Raw genomic sequence first — 24149 nt, 5'->3', positions numbered from 1 at the left:
AACCACTGATTCTGCGCCAAGCCAGCCCATGTGGATGTGCACGCACGTGTGTGACTGGAGCGCTTGCAAAGTTTTTCATGAACAGCTGTTTCCTGTCCGGGCAAAAGAGCAGTGTGATTTTCACAGTGGCCATTGAGAGAAATACTATTAAATTGTGTGTAGTCCCCTGCATAAAAAAGACATATCTGGTTACTTTTTAACTGTGGTGGCATGTGTAGCCTGATACCTCGTCTTTGACAAAACAAGTGAAAGTGAAACAATGGCCATTGATTTGCATGGATAGAGTTAATCTCATTCTCATAATAAAGAATATTTTTGCATACCAACCATGGGGCTGAAGACAGCATTCCTACGTTGCATACCAATTGGCCAGTGAATAGTAATGTCTCTGTTGGTGACTGCCACCGCTCTCATTCCTGTCACCTGGCCCAGACCTTGGGACAATGCCTGGCATTTAGCTGCCGCTTTCCTCCCAAGTGCCGGCGTCCTTCTCAAAGACATCATGGGGATGAAATGCCCTGCCTATCTGAAACAGCAGTGATCCCTGGGAGTAGTGTTTGTAATGCTGACAAACTTGCAAATACACCAAAGGCTGCGCGCACACACACATTTTTTGTTCTTTATCTGAATCCACAACTTAATTTCACACACACACACACACACACACACACACACACACACACACACACACACACACACACACACACACACACACACACACACACACACACACACACACACACACACACACACACACACACACACACACACACACACACACACACACACACACACACACACACACACACACACACACACACACACGGCTGTAGCAGTACAGATATCATAGCTGGACAAGCTGCAGCAATGACCAGCATGCCGAGCTGTTGCCCCTGGCAACCTGTTCCACATCCCCCTTGGGGGTTGGGAGTGACAGTGGTCTAATAATCCTCCCTGGTCTCAGTAGGAGAGGGTTTGTGTGCCTGGTCCCCTGTCATAGCATAACAGGGGACAATAAAATTGTGGCTTTAAGGAGAATGTACTATTGATAATGGGTTTTGGACAGCACAAAGTTTTGCAGCACACTTTGTTTTGCTACACTGCCACCCACTCGAGAGGGATTGATTATAACTCCCTGGCTTGAAAGATCAATATCTAATGGATCTTCTCAGTTCTCACACAGGCAATGTTTTCAAGATTTATCCCCATAAATATCCCCCATTCTATTGACTAGCCCCATCCTCAGAAGGGTCTGTGAAGAGCCCAACCGATGCCAGATTCCTGAGTTCGATCCCAATCCGAGTCCTGGACCACTGATTACTGATGTTATAATGCAATTGTATTAAAATGCACAATCTTGATATGAATTTGAAAAACATAGATTTTATTGATGTTTCCACTTGAGAACATTTTAACTAGTATATTTTCATAAATACCCGATGTATAAGCTAAGCTCACAATACGTTGCATTGTGACTCGTGAACTTGTACATCTGACATTTTTAGCTCTAGTTCTGAGTGGGAAGAGAATGTGATATGAGGGAAAAGGAAACATAATTGTGATGAGGTTGATATAGGCCCTATGTACAAATTATATATGATATCTATTTAATTGAAAATCTCAGCTAGCTGTCATTTGTTTGTCTACTGTCATTCAGTTTGTGTGTGTGTGTGTGTGTGTGTGTGTGTCAGTGTGTTTGTGTTTGTGTGTGCGCGTGTGCGTGTGCGTGTGCGTGCGCGTGTGTGTGTGCTACATGAGGTTGTTTAATTCCAGTGTACAGTAGTCATTTTCAGAACCATTGCTTTGAGTAAACATCAGCTCTCAGTACCAATCTTGTGAACATTCACCATGCCATTAAGTCCAACAGCCCTCATTATACCCTTGGCTGATTTATACTTGGTTGTGCACTGCAACATATAAGCTTGTAGATTGGCTATTTTCGGTGTGCAATACCGGCACGCAACTATGTATAAAACACCCTTACGTGTTTAGGTTTTTAATGTCTTCACCCCACATTTTGGTTTTCTCTTTTCTGCTGGCTTGAGATCCAATTGTATGTTCCACAAGAACACAACTAACCACAAGGTTAGGCAAATGTTTAATTTCAAACTCCTTTGCAACACCTGACAACAACAGAAACAACAGGAGGAAATCTAGCATCTAATGTGAAATAATGGCTTGATCCTTAAATACCCACATGTCTGCATAACTCCATTTTACACCTTCAGACTACTAGCATTCTAGCATTCAGAGGTGCGACACGACATCACATACAAAATGCCAATCCGAGCCTCACTAAATAAATGATGAAATATGCAGGGATGTTGATTGGATCAAAACAAGCTGCAAGCGCTCTACCGAGTCTGCCATAAGCCAAAACCACTGCCCATCCCACCAACAAAGAAGTCACTGGCTTGTTTTGGTGGTGGCGTGTTTTGCGTGCATACCCTTGGAACACCTACAGTATATTCTGGAGACTCAAATGTATGCATAATTTATTGGATATGGACGAAATGAGGCCAAAGACAGAGCAAAGAAAAAAGGTCCTGTAAAGCTCATTTAGCGATAACGGAGAAACATGGAGAAAAATAATTAACCTGTACATTTATTGACCAGAGAAGATTGTCCTGAGAATTTATGTGGACAGGCCCTTTAACCACAAGAGTTGTCCAAATGCTATTGGATATAGATGGACCCTTTTGCAAGGAGAGCACTGGCTGGCAGGTCAAGGTGTGAACGAAACTGTGCCCTTAGCTGAACGGGGTCTGTGTCTAATATTAGCAAATGAGTCGTGACCGAGTTTTGCAGGAGGACCAGACTGGGGATATTTACAGACTCAGTGGAGGTGGCAGGAAGCAGTCACGGTGTTGTAAGCAAGAGTTCCCTGTTCCCTCCCTGTGTCCTTAATGCCATGGCGTCCCAGGCAGAAAGAGCACCACAGTCGTTTGGTAATGAAATTAGGGCACACCACCACAGCATGAGCCCTCAGCCCAGGAGGGCTAAAAGAAAGACAACTAGAAAAAGTGCCCCTCGGGGCACAGGTCTCCACCAGGACAGGTCAGGTTGTGGCCTCCTGGTGGCGCTATAATAGGCCAATGTGAAAAGGGTGACATTTCTTCTTACGCCTTGGATGGCAATTGGATGATTTGAGGCATTTTGTTCCAAAAATGTGTTTTGCAAAAATCCACCTGTTGTTGGCGATATAACAGGCCAATGTGAAAAGGGGGATATATTCCTCAGCCTAGTAGGAAAGTCTGTGAAAGATTTCACGTAAATTGCACGCTGCATTCATGATTTGAGGCTTTTTGTTCAAAACGGGCCAATCCTGGCTGCAAACTTTGAAAGCCAATTAGGATGGAATATGAAATATCGGACAGATCCATCTTGAACACATGACTATAGAGATAGTGTGTAACGATTTACGGGATTTTTGGACTGAATCTGGAGGAGTAATATAAAAAAGTGTTTTTCAAAAGTCAGCCTCCTGGTGGCGCTATAACAGGCCGTTCTGGGAAATTTGGGGCAGAGGTTCATCGTTAGCATCCAGGGAGTGTGTGTGCAAAATTTGGCATTGACCGGGTTAACAGTGCCAGAGATTAGCTGTACACAGACGGACGACACACACACACACACACACAGACACAGACGGATGGACGGACACAAAACATACTCTCTCCCCATGCCTTCGGTCTGGTGGAGACAATCAAGGGCATACATTTCTAAATGAATGTTATAAGGGGTCTCATACTGAGTCCCATGTTTTTGAGTGGTGTAAACCACTCCTACAACTGGCTTTGTTAGTGCAGAAAAAATGAGCATGGTTGCTATGTTCACCCTGTTCACCCGGGTGTGATTTAATTACGTCAGACATGATTTCATTACGTCAGACAGGAGACCTTACACCACTCAGTTCACACGGGTGTGATTTTTTTGAGTAAAGGGTGATTTGTGAGACAGCTTGTGGCTTTGCTATATACTGTATTTAGTCAGGTTTTCACCACCCCATTGCATTTCAACTCCTGTGCAACCCTGACAAGATGTTCCACCAACCTTTGTCGAATCGTTTTGATGAGTGACTCTTCCCATCTATAGTCCTAACAATTAAAATTATGGAAATGAACTTTAAACCAATGGCGGCTTATGTCACATAAGCAAGGTGCTTTAACAGCGGACACAGACAACTTATCACATAAGTTATGTGATAAGTTGTCTGTGTCCGGCTGTCTACTGTTGAAGCACCTTGTTTTTTTTGCACAATACCCACGCAAGTATCAGTTCAATAAAACAATATTTTTCTTCCCACTTTCCACTATTCCTCCCACTAGTTACCACTGCTGTTCTGTGGAGCCCCCATCAGGAAGACAAGGACGTATCGCCTCTGTCCTAGTACTCCTCCCGATCAACATTCCCCCCTGACAGGTGTCACCCCAGCCTGTAGGACTCCATGCATTGACAAAGATCGCCCTCCCAGTCCCAGCACAGCTTTGGATAGATGCTCAGAAAACCGCACGCACTGTGGATGTGGTGGATTCAAACCCCGCCTAGCTAGACTGTGTTGGGCAAGTTGTGCCCATGCTCCACCCGAGCACCCTACCCTATCAAAGGCATATTCCATCACTTTGGTGACCATGAATATATTATTATATACTTATATAATTATCACTGGGGTCTACCGTCTGACAGGTATGCCAGAGTCTGACAGGTCAGACTGGTAATCTTTGCCCTGTGTATAATAGGCAGGGTATGTCACAAATACACAATTTCAAAGGCCAGCAAGTTCAAGGGCATGTTATCAGACTATACATTGCTCGGGAACATTATCAACAGTATAGGAAATATTCATCATAACAAACTGACAATATGATGAATTCGTAGATTGATGAACTGATAAACTTACGCATGATTAAATTAATGAATAGCTGGACCCCCCCCCACACTCCTGTCTTGAGAGATCCAAATATAAGAAATGTTTCTGTATAAACAAAATTCACTGTGTGTTGGAGGGTGCGTCACATGTTAACAAAAGATCAGACCCGTGTGAAGTGATCTTATCATCGTACATCATCATGACGTAACATGTCGATTTGCTCAGACACAATGACATAAATTATCCATTCATTGTCAATAGGAATTTAATGTTTGTGTAAGATGGACATCTACACTAATAGCTGAATATAGGAGGGGCTAGCAACCCTCAAAAACAAATGGCTCACATAGTGTTCAACTCCTCTGCAGCTATTGAACCAGGGAAATTACTGCAGACAGACTGCTTTTGAGTGCTCGTTGGGACAGGCTTTTCCCACTATTTGTATTTCCAGAGTACTGGAGACGGAGACTGGAGAGCATCCTCTGTTCCCCTAGTGAGAGATAAGTGATTTACAGCAGCTGGGTACTGTTGACGTCATCCTCACTCCTAGCAAGGCTTCCAATAGCCCACAACAGTTCTGAGGCCAAACAAGTCTGTTCTGTGACAGAGTTGTGTGAATGGTTACGAATTTTGTGTTTCCACTGCAGTGGACCATCACCTTGAATCACGACTAAGGACGTGATTATCATGTCCAGACAACAGCATATTACTAATGGCATTTGAGCTACAGCTACACAAGTCAACAGTATCAGCATGCAGGATGAGATTTACACATCTAATGCAGTATGCACAATATATTGCCAAAGTTGTAGCCTCGGAAACCCAGAGGTTTTTATTTCCAGGGAGAAAAAAAAAGTCTGGGACCGAGTCCACTTCAATTCGGCATAGAGTAGCACAAACGTCGATCACTCTCTGGCTCTGCAGATTTCTGATCGTCTGCACCTTTGTTAAATTGACACACACACACACACACACACACACACACACACACACACACACACACACACACACACACACACACACACACACACACACACACACACACACACACACACACACACACACACACACACACACACACACACACACACACACACACACACACACACACACACACACACACACACACACACACACACACACACACACACACACACACACACACACACTCCTCTTTATCTGTCGCTCTAATTAATTAGTCTCATGTCACGCAGCTGCGTCTAGATTCTCCCGGCGGATACTGCCGGGAGCTGCCTATGCCATAGAAAGCATAGGTGGACCCCAGGATACCAAAGTTGTGAATAGACAATGGTCTGTATTGATACCGGTACTGTCCTTTAATCTCTTCCACTGAGAGGAAGATAAGAGTAAAAAAATAAACTCTCTCCCTGGCCCATACACATGAGCATTGTCCACACACACCCACACACAGGAGGCTGCACATACTGTATACAGGCACAGCACAAGGCCCCCCTATGCCACAATAAAGAATTCCCACCCACTCATTGTTACTACCGCAAGAACACTGCAGTCTCAACAGCATAGTCTAGTCTTCAAACAACACAGCGTTGCTGGCATGACTTCTGTCACTTGTGTGAATTGACTTATATCTTTCCCACTTTTATTTCCTGTCCAACTCACTTCCCACGATAATAATGTGCTGCATGTGGGCTTTGAACATCTCTGAACATGAGGCAAATGAGAATCATCACATTTCATTAGCATGAGCTAATAATTAAACAACAGTCACAAAATACAAGCATCTGTAGTATAGTAGCTTAATCTGCAGTCTGCACACTATAATTGCATTTTGAAAAAGGGGGTGGCAAAGTATTAATATCTCCAGTTACAGTATTGCTATTAGGCCTATTCTAATATTTTTTGGAGGATTTGGGAATTGTCTAATAATCCCTTTGGTCAAGCATGCAATTCCCAAATTCTTCTAAAAGGATTAACATGCTTAAGGCATGCGGCCTAGATGTAGGAGGTATTCTCTCTGCATCATGTGTAGTAAAGTAATGAATATAAATAATACTATTGTGTGCCAAAAGAAAATCAACCTGAACATTGAGACTAAGCACAGTTGAGGGGAAATGATTGATTTTATTTTTAAATAATCACTTTCCTGCCTCACTCTTTCTTCAGTACATTTGCAGTGAAATTAATTTTGCACTTTATAAATGTACCTATTTTGTACTGCTGCACGCTCAGCACACAGGAAGTGTACATTTCTGGGGCAGCTGCTTTGATCTTGAAAGCAGGCATGGGAATACTGTATTTAAATTCAGCCTACTCAACCACTCAAGTTCATATTTCATGCCGAACCCAATAAGCCTTGAATCACACCATAGATAGATAATATAATAATACATGCTACACAAAACATTGTTTTCTACAGCCGAGTAGACAACTGTGCCTGTAATAAGCCAATGAATCGAGGAGGACTCTGAGTTTCTGCCCACTACCAATTTGTAAAGACACCATGCAACTTTGTCCCCCAAAAAAGGGGTACACCAGTGCACATTTCCAACAATTATGCGAGAGCTCCAGGGGCTCAAGAGTAGCTGGCTGATCCCATTCACTGCATGCTTGGCAGTCTGGGCTGGTGGTTTCTCCCCGTGTTACAAAATAGAAGACGACCCGTCAGTCTGCTTAAGCTCTTAAATGCTCAATGTGTCTATGCCTGCACAAGCCAGGGTGAAGCAGCTTGCATTGGCTTACTAAAGACACTTAGGATCATGCACGGCCTGATAACAGCATAAAGAAAATAATTATGGATCGATAACTATAGATTTAATGCGTGTTACAGCTACAAAGCTTGCATTTCAATTAATATAATGACTTTAATAGCTTACTTTAGGTAACACTATGAAACAATGCCATTAAGCATAAACAGTCAGGTAAGAATTCTGTTGCATCAACAAAGCTTATGATATTCAACAAAGTAAGATGCGTTTTGAAGCATAGCTTCACTACAAGACAAGAGGCTAATGAAACACTGAAGATGGAGCAATGCAAGTGACATTTACTCAAGACAATATGTATAGACCAAACCCATGCATGTGTAAACACTACCTTACCAACTGTGACATTAACCAGTCACCTGTCATATTCACTTGTATTCATCCTGTTCAGGTCACACTGAAAGAATCTTGAGAAGGGAATAGCCTATACAGTATACACTACAGCTAGGTCCATGGTGTTAATTTAATGCTGATTGTACAAAGGCCTTTCACTGTGTAACCTATAGCCAATATGTTCCATTGCATCCTTCATTTTAGACAGCTTACCTTACCAACTATATTTCACTGAGAGTTTTGCCAGACAAATGGCCATCCATACAGGCAAAATTATACTTTATTCATCTGAGCTGGCCTCAGATTATCAGGTTAACAGAGCAGATGAAAGAGTAGAGTCCCGACAGCAAGGACACACACAGGATGAGTAGCGGAACGGAGAGCTCAGAGAGGAGAATGCCTGAATGCAAATTTAAAGAAAAGGAGGATTAGAACATGGTCTTCAAAAGTCCTGACGGGGCAGAATTCCACAATGCCCAGCCAGACTTTCTTCAGCTCCACTCTAAGGGCCTCTGGTTCGACTCTGTTTTGTACAGTAGTTCTATGTGAACCAGAACCACAGAAAAGTACAATTGGTGAGGTAGGTGCTTAAATGTTTTGAAATGGAAGAAATTATTAAATCGGGGCACCGCTGGCCTAGCGGTTAAGGCGCATACCACATATAGGCTCTAAAGCCTGACAGTGTGTTGTGGGTTCGATTTCCGAGCCCGACTACCTTTTCTGCGTGTCACCCCTTATCTCTCTCTCCCTGTTTCCTGTCTCTCTATATGTACTATCAATAAAAAGGCACAAAACTGACAAAAAGATTTTTTAAAAAAAGAAAAAAAAAGGAATTTGAAATTTAGTTTTACATTTAAACAATAAATGCAAGCATGCAAACTAGGTAGTGGCGAAAAAAAAGGTGAGAAGGATTCCAGAGCAGGAGCAAGGCCTGACAGGGGTCTAACAGTATATGTCCTGTCCCTTGACTGATTTTAGATTCAAAATAGCAAATTTTTACGAAAGGAGACAAGTTTGCATGTCTGACTACACTCAACATCATGCTACTGTAAACGGTGAGATATTACCACCGAGAGAATTCTGAAGCCCTCCTAGTGCCACGATATAGCACAACAGTTTCATAACTTTCATTTGTAATATAATATGCATGAGAAAGCAAAGAGAATTAAAACTTGCTTTTTACCTGTGAAGTTTCTGCCTTATGTGGACTACCTTCTTCTCATGTGGACTGTCCGTTGTGCTGCTACTTTGTGCGCCTTATCTAGACTAACCTGTACACCTGCTAGCTGCTGCTATGTGGAGCCACTGATGCATTGCCTGTCTTTGCACCTTATGTCTAATCTCAGGTTCATACCTACTGCTTTTTTATGCAGTGTCTCCTGGATGGGAGTCTCCAGACATAAAAACTGATGATGATATATTATATATATATATATATATATATATTTCCAGAAAACAACTAAATGGAGGCGGAGCTTTGTCACCAACGATGGTTGGTGGCCTAACAGGTAAGGTAAATAAGGTGTGCATTTGGGAGATTATATAATTAATATTGACAGTCACATCTAACTTATATCTCAAACTTGTATGTATTTCAGCAGCCATGGACAGCAAGGAGGGACACAATGGAGTAGGAAATGGGCCATAAAGTAAGTTCCTTTGCAGTTGTTAACTGCAGAGCTATAAAGCCTTCACTTCACATGACATTTTTTCTGTAATTTTGTTCAGAGACATTACATACAGTAAAGAAAAGAAAAACCTGCATGTAAGGGCACAGTGACATCAACATAGACAATAATGTCACTCAACTTGCTCATGTTATGCAACAGAGATTGATTGTGGCATCCTTTGTCGAGGTCTGGTTGCAAAGTCTTTTTTCCCCATTATTTTTAGCACTGGTTACCACCATGTCATCATAGTCAGCTGTAAAAACATATTTACTAAGTGACAGACATACTTCAAAGTTCAAACAAGACGAACAAGATTCCTTAGAATAGTACTTCTGTCATGAGTCATAGACCATGAGATGATGACACCTGGCTCATAGACCCATGACCATGACAGTGTGTACACACACACACACACACACACACACAGCTGCTTCATACAGTAGAGAGCAGATTTAAATCAGTCTCACTGAACAATGTTCCCATAACTATAGGGTCGGGAGGAGCTCTGTTGTCCTCCCCTTTGACATGGAGCCAGCAGCCCACCCCTAAACCCCCCCGTCAGCAGGAAGGAAGTTTTCTGTTGTCCCCAAGAGAGGACATCACATTGTGTGAGACCGTCGCGTTGCCGTCCTTCTATTTCCAGTACCGGACAGTGTGTATCAATGCACAATGGTAGGGAGGCATAGATGTTCAAACATGTCTGTCTAGCAGAGCAGCTTACCGTACATACATGCAGGTGAACCACCATACAAATCATCATTATTCTCACAGGTAGATGGAGACCATCTCTATACAATTATCATACGTAAATTCCTTTTTCTCTATGGGGACCATCTCTTCAAAATTATCATAAATAAGAAAATGTCTCCTATAGTCCTATGGAGACCATCTCTACTAAAATATCATGGATTTCATCATTTCAATGAGCACTGCAGGCTTGAAATCATCATTGGGTTCCAAGATGAAGAATTGAAGATGCTAGTATGATCACACATGCAGTTTGCAAATGCATGTGAATTTCCCTTGATGCATGCCCAGTTATGAGCGTCTCGTTTCACTGCCACTGGTGCATCTCTGCACCAGTTTCAAGAAGCCAATAATGGCACCTGTGGATAGGAAAATCTGTCTATGCATTTGGGAAACAGGTTGGGGTGGATCATGCATCACTCGTTTGACGCATGTACAGGAAACGGTGGGGAAGACCGCTGGTGTGAATGAATGCATAACGTTAGTCATCATAGGTTAACCATGATGAGGGGGATGGGATCAATCAGATTACCTCACCTAGCGATGTGTGTTTTATCACCATCCTAATGGTTCATTCTCCGACACAAATGAGAACCGTGTAGCAGGCAACAATAGGCAGTAATCAACTCGTATAATTGTCAATGGCATTGTCATGCGAAGGCTGCAAATATTGACAAGTCGTCTTTGTCATGTGGATTAAAATTTGACCCAGTGGATGATGAAAGAGCTTATGGACAACATCTGGTTAAACGTCTACGACTGCTTCTATGGAACAATAATCGCACCTCTTCAATGATCTATCTATTCGTGTTTTGGCAAAACTCAAATCAGCCCCTGCACACAGATAACGCTTCTAATAACCCGAAATGGTAATATTTTGCCCACTGTGGAAAAAACTTGGATTGCAACATTGCTTATGAAACCCATCCACTAAATTTGAATTACTAGAGATAGTAATTATGTTAAATGGTTGCATTTTGCAATGCTTACATGAAAAAAGGTCATAAGTTTACACTAAAGACAGCGACTCGAACAATAACTTATAACGACAGGTCTTCAAGTAATGCTGGTTGTAAATCAATTGATCAAAAGACTTACATGTTGCTTCGGGTCCAGCCTTGTCTTCCACGCCAGTACCGATGATATCCTTATTATTGCTTTCCATTGTTGCTCATTCAATCATGCGGTTCTACTGGGCGACAGTCCTCTCATTCCTCAGGCAGGAGGGGAAAACTTCTCGCTCCTCCGACCGCTGACCTGTGTGGTCCACTCCAAACGCACCACCCGTCCCACTGCAAAGTCACCGTGGAGTGGACGTCTACAAAAATCGACGACAAATTAAAAAATGACCCCCTATTAAAAAAAAGACAATTTAAACAACCGGTACTACTAGTGAACGAACCCGCCCGTTGTTGCTGAAAGAAGTCGGGAGAATGGTGTGAGAGGGAATTTGGGGAATCGTGGGGGAGGAGTGACTGTGAGTGACTGAGTGGATGAACTTACACTCGGGCACACACAACAGCTGATGCTGAACGCCTGCATCGTCGTCGCGCGCCCGAAAATAGCCGATCTACAAGCTCACACTGAGCCACTCTTGCGGCGCTGTGTGAGCTTGTAGATCGGCTGTTTTCGGAGCGCGGCACCGGGCGGCGCGCTACGCTCACGTATGGTCCCTCGCCGGCCTCTGAATCGGACTGTACCATTACAGGGCACGGGGGTGATGTTACTGTTATTGTGGACTATCCTCTCTCTGATCATAATATTTATGTTTCATGTGGTGGTGTCATGTGTAGCCATACATTCCGTCAGGCTGTATATTTGACAGCAGCTCACAGCTACATGAAAAATGTATAAGATATGAAGTATTAATATTCACCCACCCAATAAAATAACCACCATTTGGTCCATTCGCCTTGAAAAATACAATGCTCATTTCACAGTTCACATGAGTGTAGTCTAAAGTTTTTGACTAGACACTAGTAGACAGACAGACAGACAGACAGACAGACAGACAGACAGACAGATAGATGCAATAAAGAAACCCCAAACCTTGGACAATGCATGCGAGAAAGCAGCATCATCTCTTTTTGATATTTTTAGAGTTTGGCTTTTTTTGCCTTTATTGATAGATTTTTACAGTATTATGACAGCAAGGGGGGAGAGAGATGGGGGGGAAGACATGCGGCAAAGGTCGTCAGGATCGGGACTCGAACTCGCGACACGCCGTCAGACTGTATTACCAGCCGAAGTGCCTGGACCGCTCGACCGCGGCCCAGCATCATCTCTTTTAATCAAAATGTCTAAACACACATGGCTGTTTATAGGACTAAAAGGTGTGCAGGATGGTGGTACACTGGTACTGGGTACTTACTACTTATGGCCTATGACAGCTCTTTTTTTGGGTAAATAATGATCTGAAATTACAGTTTGTATGCATGTAATTGCAAGCTATAGAAAACTACTGTATGTGGTTTCCTGTCAGCCTGTTTTCACCTGTGTTTCAGCATTGGTTTCACTGATGTACCAGATTGTATTAATTAACTGTTTATAGAGTTGGGATAAAGTTATTATTCCAAATGTCATGAAGTGAGTTACAAGGCTTCGATGTAAAAGAAGGAAGAAGAAAGAAGAAAATGGAGAGACACACACAGCAAAGTTGTTCATTGTACTGAGATTTGAGTCAAATATAAAGTGTGTCACAAATAAAATGTATTATTATACTTAAAGTGACATAATATTTGAACTGCAAGTGATATACCATCTACCACCTGTGGATCTCCGACAGCATCTGCTAGGAGGAGAGGGGGCGGGGGCTAATCGGCACGCTTGAGAAGGGACATCCCGTCCCCCCAAAAAGACCCCAGTTGGGTTCTTTTGTGCAGCTGTTGAGTCCTGTTAGCAAAAACCCCAAGAGCCACCTGTCACTGCAACTGGAATGGAAAAGTGGTGGCTGAAGAACATGGGGGTTGGGGACCCCTCAAGAGAGTGTGTGTGTGTGTGTGTGTGTGTGTGTGTGTGTGTGTGTGTGTGTGTGTGTGTGTGTGTGTGTGTGTGTGTGTGTGTGTGTGTGTGTGTGTGTGTGTGTGTGTGTGTGTGTCTGAAAAGAGAGGGGATAAGAGGGAGGGGTGGGAGGGAGGTTGGAGCAGTTGATTGCATGTGAATACAAAAGCTGAGAATGAGTATATTATTGACAGAATTTTAGATTATTTATTATTATTATTATTATTATTATTATTTACCATTAACCACAAAATGTATTTTTGACAAGAAGGTTTTAAAACAATGATGATAATAATTTTGGCAGCACACAATTGTGAGATAAGTAATTGCAATACAATATATATATATATATATATATATATATATTCAGGCATATTATACATTCTGACATGATTTAATTATTCTATTCTGCATATAACAGATCAGAAAGGGCAGTGGGATTGAGAAATATAGAATATTGTGAAATTATGAGGAGAGTAGCATTGCATTCGTTGTTCAAGATCTTGCAATCTCTGGTTGAAACTTAAATACATTTCTTTACATCTAGCTTTCCAAAAACATATCTCACATTAATAATGTAATATTATAGGAATTGAGAGGGTAATAACTAAGGCCATGCATCATAATTGGTCAGATGCTGTATCAGCCCTCTAGTGATAAGACAGTAAGTGGCCAATCAGTGTAACCTAAGGCAGTATTATTCCTAACGCACTGAACAAAAAAAAAAGCGTCCCCACACATTTATTATACGCGTGCAGGCTTAAACCTGGTCCAAACCAGGCCATGTATTTTGCAAGGAAAAACTTTTTGTGGAAAAAGATCTTCAAGTGCGTGAGCCTAGCATCCGTGTAATCAGCACAAGCTCAAGTGTCGCAGTCAGGCTTGCATGCAGGTGTTTTTCACGGCGAGGAAAGCCTGTGGGAGTGTGGGCCGAAATAGCCTATGTTCTATACTGCTGGGGGTGAACTGCATGCAGGTACATGTCTCACATAAAAATAGCAGGCCTACAAGCTTACCACACATCACGCTGTGACGTGTTGTGGGCCTGTAGGTCAGCTATTTACAGTGTGTGACATAGCATCATGCAATTTGTAGAAGTTAATTGTTTTCTTGGCACTTGGTACCTCTGGTTAAGAGCATCCGCTAAATGCCTAAATTGTATAAACATTGATGACACTTGGCTGCCAAGCACGGTTGCTGCAGGTGGTTTATTAAAATTCACAGCTGTGGAGACTGGCTGTTTATATGGATGCTGCTATGATTGATTGATTGATTGATTGAGATATTTATTAACAGTTTGCAGAATTACAGTACATTTCAAGCTGTTAACTGTGAGTGGACGACCCAATAAAGCATTTACTTGTTTACAAGAGGGTCCACCATGTTCAAATCATCAAAACATTTAGAGACGTACAAATAGACACATCTATATAGCCAAAGAACAGAACAGGAATTCATCATAAAGGAGGTAAAAAAGGTAAAAGAAACATATACAGTGATTCAGATTCTACGGGGCCAGTTTCGAATTGCAGCCGTCCGTAGGTGCCCTTTGAGAGCGGTTTTGAAGGAGTCAAGGGATTCGCATGTCTTAATGACTGTTCCACATTTTTGTGGCATAGGAGCGGAAAGAATGTAGTTTGTTTGTGCCAAATCTGGGTTGCACATGGTTTGTTGCACTCCCTCTGGTGAAGGAACCAAAACACAGAGTGGAAAACAGTGACCTTTGACAGTTCAAAGAATGGCTGAACTCCCTCCATCGCAGAGGAAAAAAAAGGTTCATTCACAGGAGCAGTTCCAAGTTGATGGTAATATTAAACTGCTTATTCATGGTTGTGTTGCCCTCAGTATCCATCCTCAAGCACAGCTGCATCAGACTTGGACTGATATGCCAGGCCTTGGTTGGATAATGAGCAACAACAAATACCTAGGTAACTCGGGACGAATGCTCGGGTAAATCTAAATCTTCACACTCTTACTGGGCTGTCATTGTATAAATTCCAAGCAATATGAGTATGTATTTTGCAAGACAACCGCTACATGCTTGATAGAACCGCATTTTGCAGAGTGCAGATGAAAAGTTCATGAAACCATCCATTACACATCAAAGCACAATGTGCACTCCTGAAATAAAGGTTTTTCAAGGATCTTGCAGATGTACCTATTTATATATGTTTTGTGAATTCACTCCACTCCCACCTCCTTTCATCTCTCCTTCAAATATCCGCTTGTTTTCTGGGCTAAGCCTCTCAAACACATGAACTGCTGTGTGCACAAGTTAACACATGCACACATGCGCGCGCGCGCACACACACACACACACACACACACACACACACACACACACACACACACACACACACACACACACACACACACACACACACACACACACACACACACACACACACACACACACACACACACACACACTACACACACACACACTACACACACACACACACACACACACCCCTTTCTGGCAGGTACAACATATGACATACAGTATGCCGGTCCAATATATAACCTTGATGACAGTAAGCTTGTTACATGCTCAGTGCATGATGCAAAGCCCTCACCTTATCGAGAAGATCAGGAGTACGATTAGATCATTGGGGTAGACAACAAGGACTGACAACAAGGCTCAACACTTGTTCAACAGCCTGATGGTTGGCAGCGGTGGCCGAACGGATAGCGGCGCGGTCTAGATACCGGAAGGTTCCGAGTTCGAACCAGCCGTCCGACACGTTAAAAATTACCACCGCTGAAATGCCCTTGAACAAGGCATCAACCACTACGATGAAATGTGTTCTATGAGCAGGGCCTGGCTGGAAACAAGTTCTTGAGCTTAGCCCAGATACCCTGGGTAAATATGCCCTCATTTCATTTCATTTCAGGTGGAACCTGTTCCATAGTCTGCTTGTGTGTGTCTTTTGATACATCGGTATCGCTCGCCTATAGCTTGTCTGACATCAGTGGTGTGAACACATCGTCGCTGGGGTGGAGTGTCATGCAGTTATCAACATTTAATAGTGGAAGTCAAGTGACAGACTTACCAGTATTCACAGGCAATCATGGGGGGACGCAGGGGACTTGTCCCCTGCCAAGGTCACGTGTCCCCCCCCCTTGGACCTTAACTAGTCTTTTTACCTTGCCATTTGCGGCTGGCAACGTCTGAGAGACCTGCATTCCGCCACCCCGGTAGCCTGAAATTGGGGGCTTATAAATGAATTGATTGATTCATTTAAACCTTTATTTATTCTCGAAAGACGTTGATGTTGCCCTCATTTGCAATGTCGTCGAGATACACCATAGTACAACATTTTCACATCAATAATGAAACACAACGTTTCCCTATCGTGTGAAATAATACATAATAATAATAATAATAATAATAATAATAATAATAATAAGGGTAATAATAATACTAATAATAATAATAATAATAATACAAAAGCAGTTGCAGACACTTGTGGGTAGATCTGCAATCAAAAACGTAAAGTGGCCATGTGTTATGGGAGAACAGATCTTTAGTTTAAGCTGTAGGTCATATTCCAAGAGTGGTTGCGGGGCATTAAAACAAAAGGCTTTTTACCTTTTTAATCAGTGAATATATATATATATAATGTAATGAAACTTCAAGGTTACATCTTGCAGTGATGATAATAATAAGTAAATAATGACGATGGCAGCTTTATAAAACCATAAAAAAGACAAAGGAAAGGAAAAGGGGTGGGGAAAACACTAAACATGCCAGGCAACACTGTCCGTAAATTACATATGGAGTACTATTCTGGCATAATATGATTCATGTCATATTTTCATGTTAAGGGTACATTTTGGTACAGAACTGGCATCCAGCATCTTTATTTCCTTGTGCAATCTGCAAAATGAAAGGCCCAGGAATAACAGCTTAACTGCCGAGTCAGTAGACATGTACTGTAGGCTACTCATTTGGAAACAGCACTGTGCCGTACAACCCTAATGAGCCATTCAAACCAAACCAAGGAGGAGGCAGATAGGAGGAACATATACTGGTGGGTCTCTACTAGCGGTGTCTTTGATGTACAGTATACTGTATGTTGCATCACTGGAGAACCGTTGACAGATTTAATCAAGTGCATTCTATAACTACTGACTCGTTATTGTGCAGGGTTCATTTTCTATGGGTCTCGATTATGCAGGCAACCTGTGAATCTGTCATTTCCATTAGCTATCCACAAGTGAGAGGCAACTGTACACAAGAGGACAGGGGACCCCCACCTCGCCCTTACCACTCCCTCACAAGCTGCAGCTGCACTCATCACAAACACCACCTGACACGCACGCACGCACACTCAAATGTACACAGAAATACACAGAGGGAGAGACCCTCATATGCCTATACTTCCCCATTACATGCGCACACGCACGCACGCACGCATGCACGCATGCACACAAATGCCCACACCCACACACAGTCACACGCGTGCGCGTGCGCACACACACACACACACACACACACACACACACACACACACACACACACACACACACACACACACACACACACACACACACACACACACACACACACACACACACACACACAGATTGCTTTCAGTGACAAGGAAGTGAGTTAATGCAGAACTTTGGGAATAGGTTAGTACAATACATACGTTACTGCAACTGAGAGGGTGTGATTGTATCAGTAAAAAGTTCAACAAAACAGGGGGTGTCAAACAAAGAAACTGGAAAGCACAGGATACACTTGAAGGAAGATTAACAGAGAGATAGAGAAGAGTAGCCCGTACCAGAGGCCTCGAAGCAACTGATACACCGCAGCAGAAATGCGAGCCACACTAGGACAGAAAGCTCTCTGCAGCCCGAGCTCCCTCTTTCTTTGAGCCCATTTGGGATTTGTAATGTAAAAGGAGGTGTCACTCCCGCTCCCGATGGGGGAAAAGATACAGACAAGCAATAATAAAGAACATTGAAACCAGCTCACCCCATGAGAGCTACCAGTGCCACAGGTAAATTAAGCGCCTTAAAAAGTGTGTGTGTGTGTGTGTGTGTGTGTGTGTGTGTGTGTGTGTGTGTGTGTGTGTGTGTGTGTGTGTGTGTGTGTGTGTGTGTGTGTGTGTGTGTGTGAGTACTGTCTAGTAGTGTGGGTATGCTGGTATGGCTCCTGTCCCATGTGATTTCTTTTTCAGGGAGCACTGCCACAATGAGTCTAGAGGTCAGCTGCTGTGAATGGACTGGGTCGCCATCGGCCCTTAATGAAATAACAATAGTAGGAATGTTCAGAATGTCCCGCCTAGAGGAATATACTACGCCCTGTCAATGTATAGACTGCGAGTATGCTATCTCTGTCTATTACGAACTGGGTGTGGTGGTGTAGCCTTAAGGAAGGGCGGTTATGAGGCCATTTGGCTATGATGAATTTGCATGATGTTGATGTCCTTTACACTTTGACCATCGATTGTATTTGGTCAAGTTAACAGTAACAAATGGTAAGACAATGACATCATAATACTGTGTTGTTATAGAGTTGTCAGTATTGATTACCAGTGAATTTCTTGATTTGAGTATTCCTCCACCATTTCCCAGCAATGCGTGATGATATCATTTTGCGAATTGTCACTGTTACTGTATATAAGTACTTTTAAGTACTAGAGGTTCAGGCCGCTACATGGCCCTCACACCTACGTCGCACCTGGTGCCATGATGACACATTGAGATTAGACAACACAGTCACACGCCATATTTGGGCGTAGCTGCATTGGCAAATCCTTATATGGTTATGTCTGAGTCATGGTGACATGGGCGTGACGACCGCGGGCCTGCCTCCCGGCCGGTCCTCCTTTAAGCCAATATTAATATAGGATGTTGAGTTTGTAGTTTATTATCTCCTGTAAATAACAATATTTACACTTATACCCACATAATTTCTCGTTTGCTAAATCAGGCTTGCAAGGTCAAAGGCCATTTGGGTCCACAGATTAATCTTAATGTATGACCATGTTGTCTCTTGTTTCCTTCAGAGTGATTTAATAAGCCACTACATAACATGTCATGCTGGATCAAATGGGTGTGTGAGCACAGCCAGAGAGATAGTGTGGGAGAGTTCTCCATCTCTTTGTTTTTCTCTCTAGGGTGCAGTGGAAGGAGCCAGATAATCTTCCTCTGTTTAATCTCACTCTCAGTGGACAAATATGGGCTCAGAACTGTAAGGACCCATCTGCATTCACAGTACATACTGTAGTAGGCTACACAGTAAAATCTCCATATTATACATATTAATATAATATATTGAAAGTGTTCATTCAATTTTGGGGGAGTGTACCAATGGAGCAATTTGTACCATAGCTTGCCAAAGGAAAATATCATATTTCAGGCGTAAAGCTAGTATTATAGCTACTTTATCTTATGCACTATTTAACATCAAATCACTCAAATCAATTCCTTAGATATATTTTACACACACACACACACACACACACACACACACACACACACACACACACACACACACACACACACACACACACACACACACACACACACACACACACACACACACACACACACACACACACACACACACACACACACACAATATATATATATAGATCTTCATTGTCTTTAATATCCACCAGGAATGTGATGCCACAGCAAAATGTCACAGAACTGCCCGGCAGACGATGACGCAATGATGCCTAAAAAACCAAACAAACGAGCTGTTCTGTTTGAACACGTGAGGACTGGGCTCCCCTCTGCCTGCCTGCGGGGTCCCAAGCTTTTCTACTGTTAGTCTCTCTGTCTGCGTCCCTTCTGCTCCATTGCACTCACTGTATATGACCATATGCATTGCCATTTCGCTACACTCCTCACTCACCCTACCCCCCGCCCCCCCCAGGCCTCGACACACAACCACTAACACACACCCATTTCTGCCTGCAATCACTTCATAACAATGAGAGCCTCTCCCAGTGCTTTCATTTCCATGACAAACCAAAGTGGGAGCCAGGGGAGAGAAGCAAAATGGCAGAGGGGAGAAATGAATGAGAATGAGAGAGTGGGAGTGCCTTCATGAGTTCACACTGACCTCTGATGCCATTTGAAAGGAGGGGAAGCCCTCAAGATCCGCCTGCATGAGATTCAGACAGATTCAGACAGACATGAACACAGAAGCAAACGTGCATGCACCCAGTAAAATAATCTGTGTGAAATCATCGCCATTGACTTCTAGTAGGCTATACAACTAGATAAATATCCACCTGTGGAGAGAGGACGGACTAAAGTAAACCTATAAAGGAGTAAAAAGTTCAGTCCATTCTGTGAGAGAATGTATTGATTTAATGTCATACGGGTGGATGGCTCTGTCAAAGTGATACGCTCATATGATATAAACAAAGGGCAAAAGGTTAAGAGGTCAAGCCTTAGGGAAGCTTTATCTTGCTCTCCATTTCACACACACACACACACACACACACACACACACACACACACACACACACACACACACACACACACACACACACACACACACACACACACACACACACACACACACACACACACACACACACACACACACACACACACACACACACTCTATATATACCGGTAGACAAAGATCCAAACATAGGTTTGTGTCATATGTCACCAACCTATCTTGCGTTCAAGAGGCTATTAATCAATTTTGTCTAAATATGAGTGATAGTATCCTCCTCATACAGTATGTGTTGGTATTTTAATTTTACACATCACAGACACTGAAAGCCCTAGAGTCTTGTACAAAAGAATGTTGCTCCCAATTTAGGACATTTGGTACCTCATTAGGAAGGAAATAATGAGTGTGTGTGTGTGTGTGTGTGTGTGTGTGTGTGTGTGTGTGTGTGTGTGTGTGTGTGTGTGTGTGTGTGTGTGTGTGTGTGTGTGTGTGTGTGTGTGTGTGTGTGTGAGAGAGAGAGAGAGAGAGAGAGAGAGAGAGAGAGAAGTATTGCTTGCTCTGCTTCAAAGTGTGCTACAAAGACCATTAAAACATCAATGAAAGAGGCACCTCAGACAGTTTGTTATTGAGTTTTAGTTGATATTGATGACCTGGTAATTTACAACCACTTGATGTACTGTAGTAGGCTACATGCATGTAAGACCACACAAGAGAATAACAATGCTTTCAAGTCTGCATAATTATCAAATTTACATTTCAACAAAAAAAACTAAATTAGTGAGGTAATTCGACAAATTAAGTCACATCTTGCATAGAGAAAATGATGAGCTTGTAATAAGGAGGATCCACTGAATGCCCAGTACCCTGGTGTGATTGCTGTATGTGGTTATGGGCAGTGATGGAAGTACTACTCACATGTTTTACTTATTAAGTAAAAGTATCAACCTATTGTAGAAATACTCGTTACTTGGCTGTCCGGTATTCAAAATGTACTTAAAGTACAAAAGTATTGGCATCAAAAATATACTTCAAGTACCAAAAGTAAAAGTATTCATGAGCAAAAGGTCCCATTTCACAAGTTTTCAAATGTATCCTTTGAAAATAGCAGATCTGCAAGCTCACAACTCGTTGCAAAGCGACAGCGACGGCTATTTTCAAATTGCCAAAGTATTTGTCTTTAGTGGTTTTGTAATAATAATCAAAATCTACAAATTAGTAACTAAAGTTTTCAAATAATTATAGTGGAGTAAAAATATTTGCCTTTGAGATGTAGTGGAGTAGAAGTACAATAATTAAAAATGGAAGTAAAATAAAAACACCTCAAAATTGTACTTAAGTATATACAGTACTTAGTTACTTTAAATTCCACCACTGATGTAGTGATAGTGAAGAGGAGTGTGGGCTGCCTGGGGCTCAGTAATAATCCCCAAAGTGCTGGCCGGGCCTCCCAACGCTACGGCCTCTCAATCCCCCCAGGACCCCGATACAATCAGCCTGACGGCGCTCCGCATTATTCGCCCGTCACTGGTTCAGCTCCACCTCCAGACGGCACATGGAGAAGAGGATTAACATATAACACTGGGAGAGGACGCACAGGGAAGGACGCATGACAAGAGGAATGCTGAAGGCAATGAAAACGGAACTTAGTTTGCGGTGCCTTTGGGTCGGTTGGCATGTAGACTACTTTTGGCCCACATATTTCTACAGCAGCTAGCAATTAGACCAGCAATTCTCAACCTATAGGCTGTGGCCCACTGGTGGGCCGTGGGGATATTGCAAGCGGACCCCCAAATAATTGGCAAAACACTAAGATTTGTCGCATCTTATGGGTGGGCTGCAAACATGTTGGGCTATGGGAGCAGAATAAAAGTAGTTCTGAGACCAAACAGTCTGTTGCTGCATAATATAAAAGTGCTCTCTTCAGCAGAATGAATCAGCTCAGCAGTTCTATGCAATATTCACCATTCTACAACAGCATCAGACACTGTAACATTGGCTGTTGTCCATTCTGAACAACTCACAAGCCCCCTGAATTAAATAACAGTCAAATGAGTTTGCTGCCACAATAGATAATTTAAAGCATGTGTGTGTGTGTGTTTGAAAGAGAAGTGTGGCAGCGGTGGCCGAACGGATAGCGGCGCGGTCTTGATACCGGAAGGTTCCTAGTTCGAATCAGCCGTCTGACACGTTAAAATTACCACCGCTGAAGTGCCCTTGAACAAGGCATTGAACCACTACGATGAAATGTGTTCTATGAGCAGGGCCTGGCTGGAAACAAGTTCTTGAGCTTAGCCCAGATACCCTGGGTAAATATAGATTTCATTTCATTTCATTTCAAGTGTAGGTCTAATCTGGCAGAAGAACATGGTTTAGAGGTAGTGTAGTTTGGGAAAAGTGTTGTTTGGGGAAAACAGGTTGCCAGATTAAAACCTTACTCAGCATCCAAGGACACAGCTGGCAGTCAAAGCTTGCCTCAATTTATTGGCATACGACAATTTGATTTGCTCAGCATTCTGGGTAATTGGCATGGTAAATCAAAGCCTATGATAACCACAGAGGGAGACCTATTCCATTTTATTTGGGGTGAGGGAGGTTGTGTTTACCCTTTAGAAGCCCTGACAACAAAAGGTGAGTTATAAATCTAAGAACACAGGGAAGAGAAATGAGTGGATGTCAGTTTGTCAGAGTACACTGAAGTGCAGCAGCAGAGCTGGGCTGCCACACACTGCAGACGATTATGATTTAAGAGAGGAGCATGTCTAGACTGCAAGACGACCAGTGAGGGAGAGAGAGAAAGGGTGAGGGAGTTTAAAAGTCTCTGTGAAAGAGGCAGATAGGCAAAGGCAAAGACAGAAAGAGGCAGATACAGATAGGTAGCGAAATAGACACAAATAGGAGAGAAAGTGAAAGGAAAGGGAAAGAGTCGATTGGTCCAAGTGCAGATGGCTGGGACAGACATTGAAGGAACACTTTCAACCATATCTTCATGTTTGGTCCTCAATAATGCTAAAAAAAACTATGCCCCCACACCCTTCTAATGCGTGAGGGGTCTGTTTTTGTTTTTTACCTCAGGTTTTATATTTTAAATGATCTAATCTTAGCTGTATCTCTATGTTCTTATTTGTACCGGCTGTGTTTCGTGCCAACAGCAGTGTGTATAACTTAGGTCTGACTGTCTATCTTCAGTAAAGAGAAAGCACTTCTTGGCTGTAAGGCTGAAACAGCAAAGGCCAGGAATAACATTAGAAACATGATCTCTTCTGACAACAATCATCTGTTTACCTTGTGGTTCTATCTTATCCAGAGAGATGTAGAAATATGTACCTTTATGCATCACCCTTTGCTCCTATTCACAG

General features: G+C 42.6%; 1 protein-coding gene across 6 annotated transcripts in view; it reads right to left on the bottom strand.

The window, feature by feature from the left end:
- The window catches only part of map7d1a (MAP7 domain containing 1a), a 56832-nt gene extending 44966 nt beyond the window's left edge, over positions 1 to 11866 (bottom strand). For 3 of the 6 annotated variants that reach the window (XM_079504187.1, XM_079504188.1, XM_079504190.1), the window contains exon 1: positions 11460 to 11855. In XM_079504187.1, the coding sequence (XP_079360313.1) occupies positions 11460 to 11526 (67 nt within the window). In that variant the 5' untranslated portion in view covers positions 11527 to 11855. Of the gene's footprint in view, positions 1 to 11459 lie in introns of all 6 variants that reach the window. The other 3 variants (XM_079504185.1, XM_079504189.1, XM_079504186.1) reach the window with 2 other exon arrangements.
- Positions 11867 to 24149: the final 12283 nt, after the last annotated feature.

The sequence above is a fragment of the Electrona antarctica genome, assembly GCF_951216825.1.
Source record: "Electrona antarctica genome assembly, chromosome: 6".
Taxonomy (NCBI): domain Eukaryota; kingdom Metazoa; phylum Chordata; class Actinopteri; order Myctophiformes; family Myctophidae; genus Electrona; species Electrona antarctica.
Note: the sequence above shows the minus strand (reverse complement) of the source record. Positions and strands in the feature narration are given on the sequence as shown.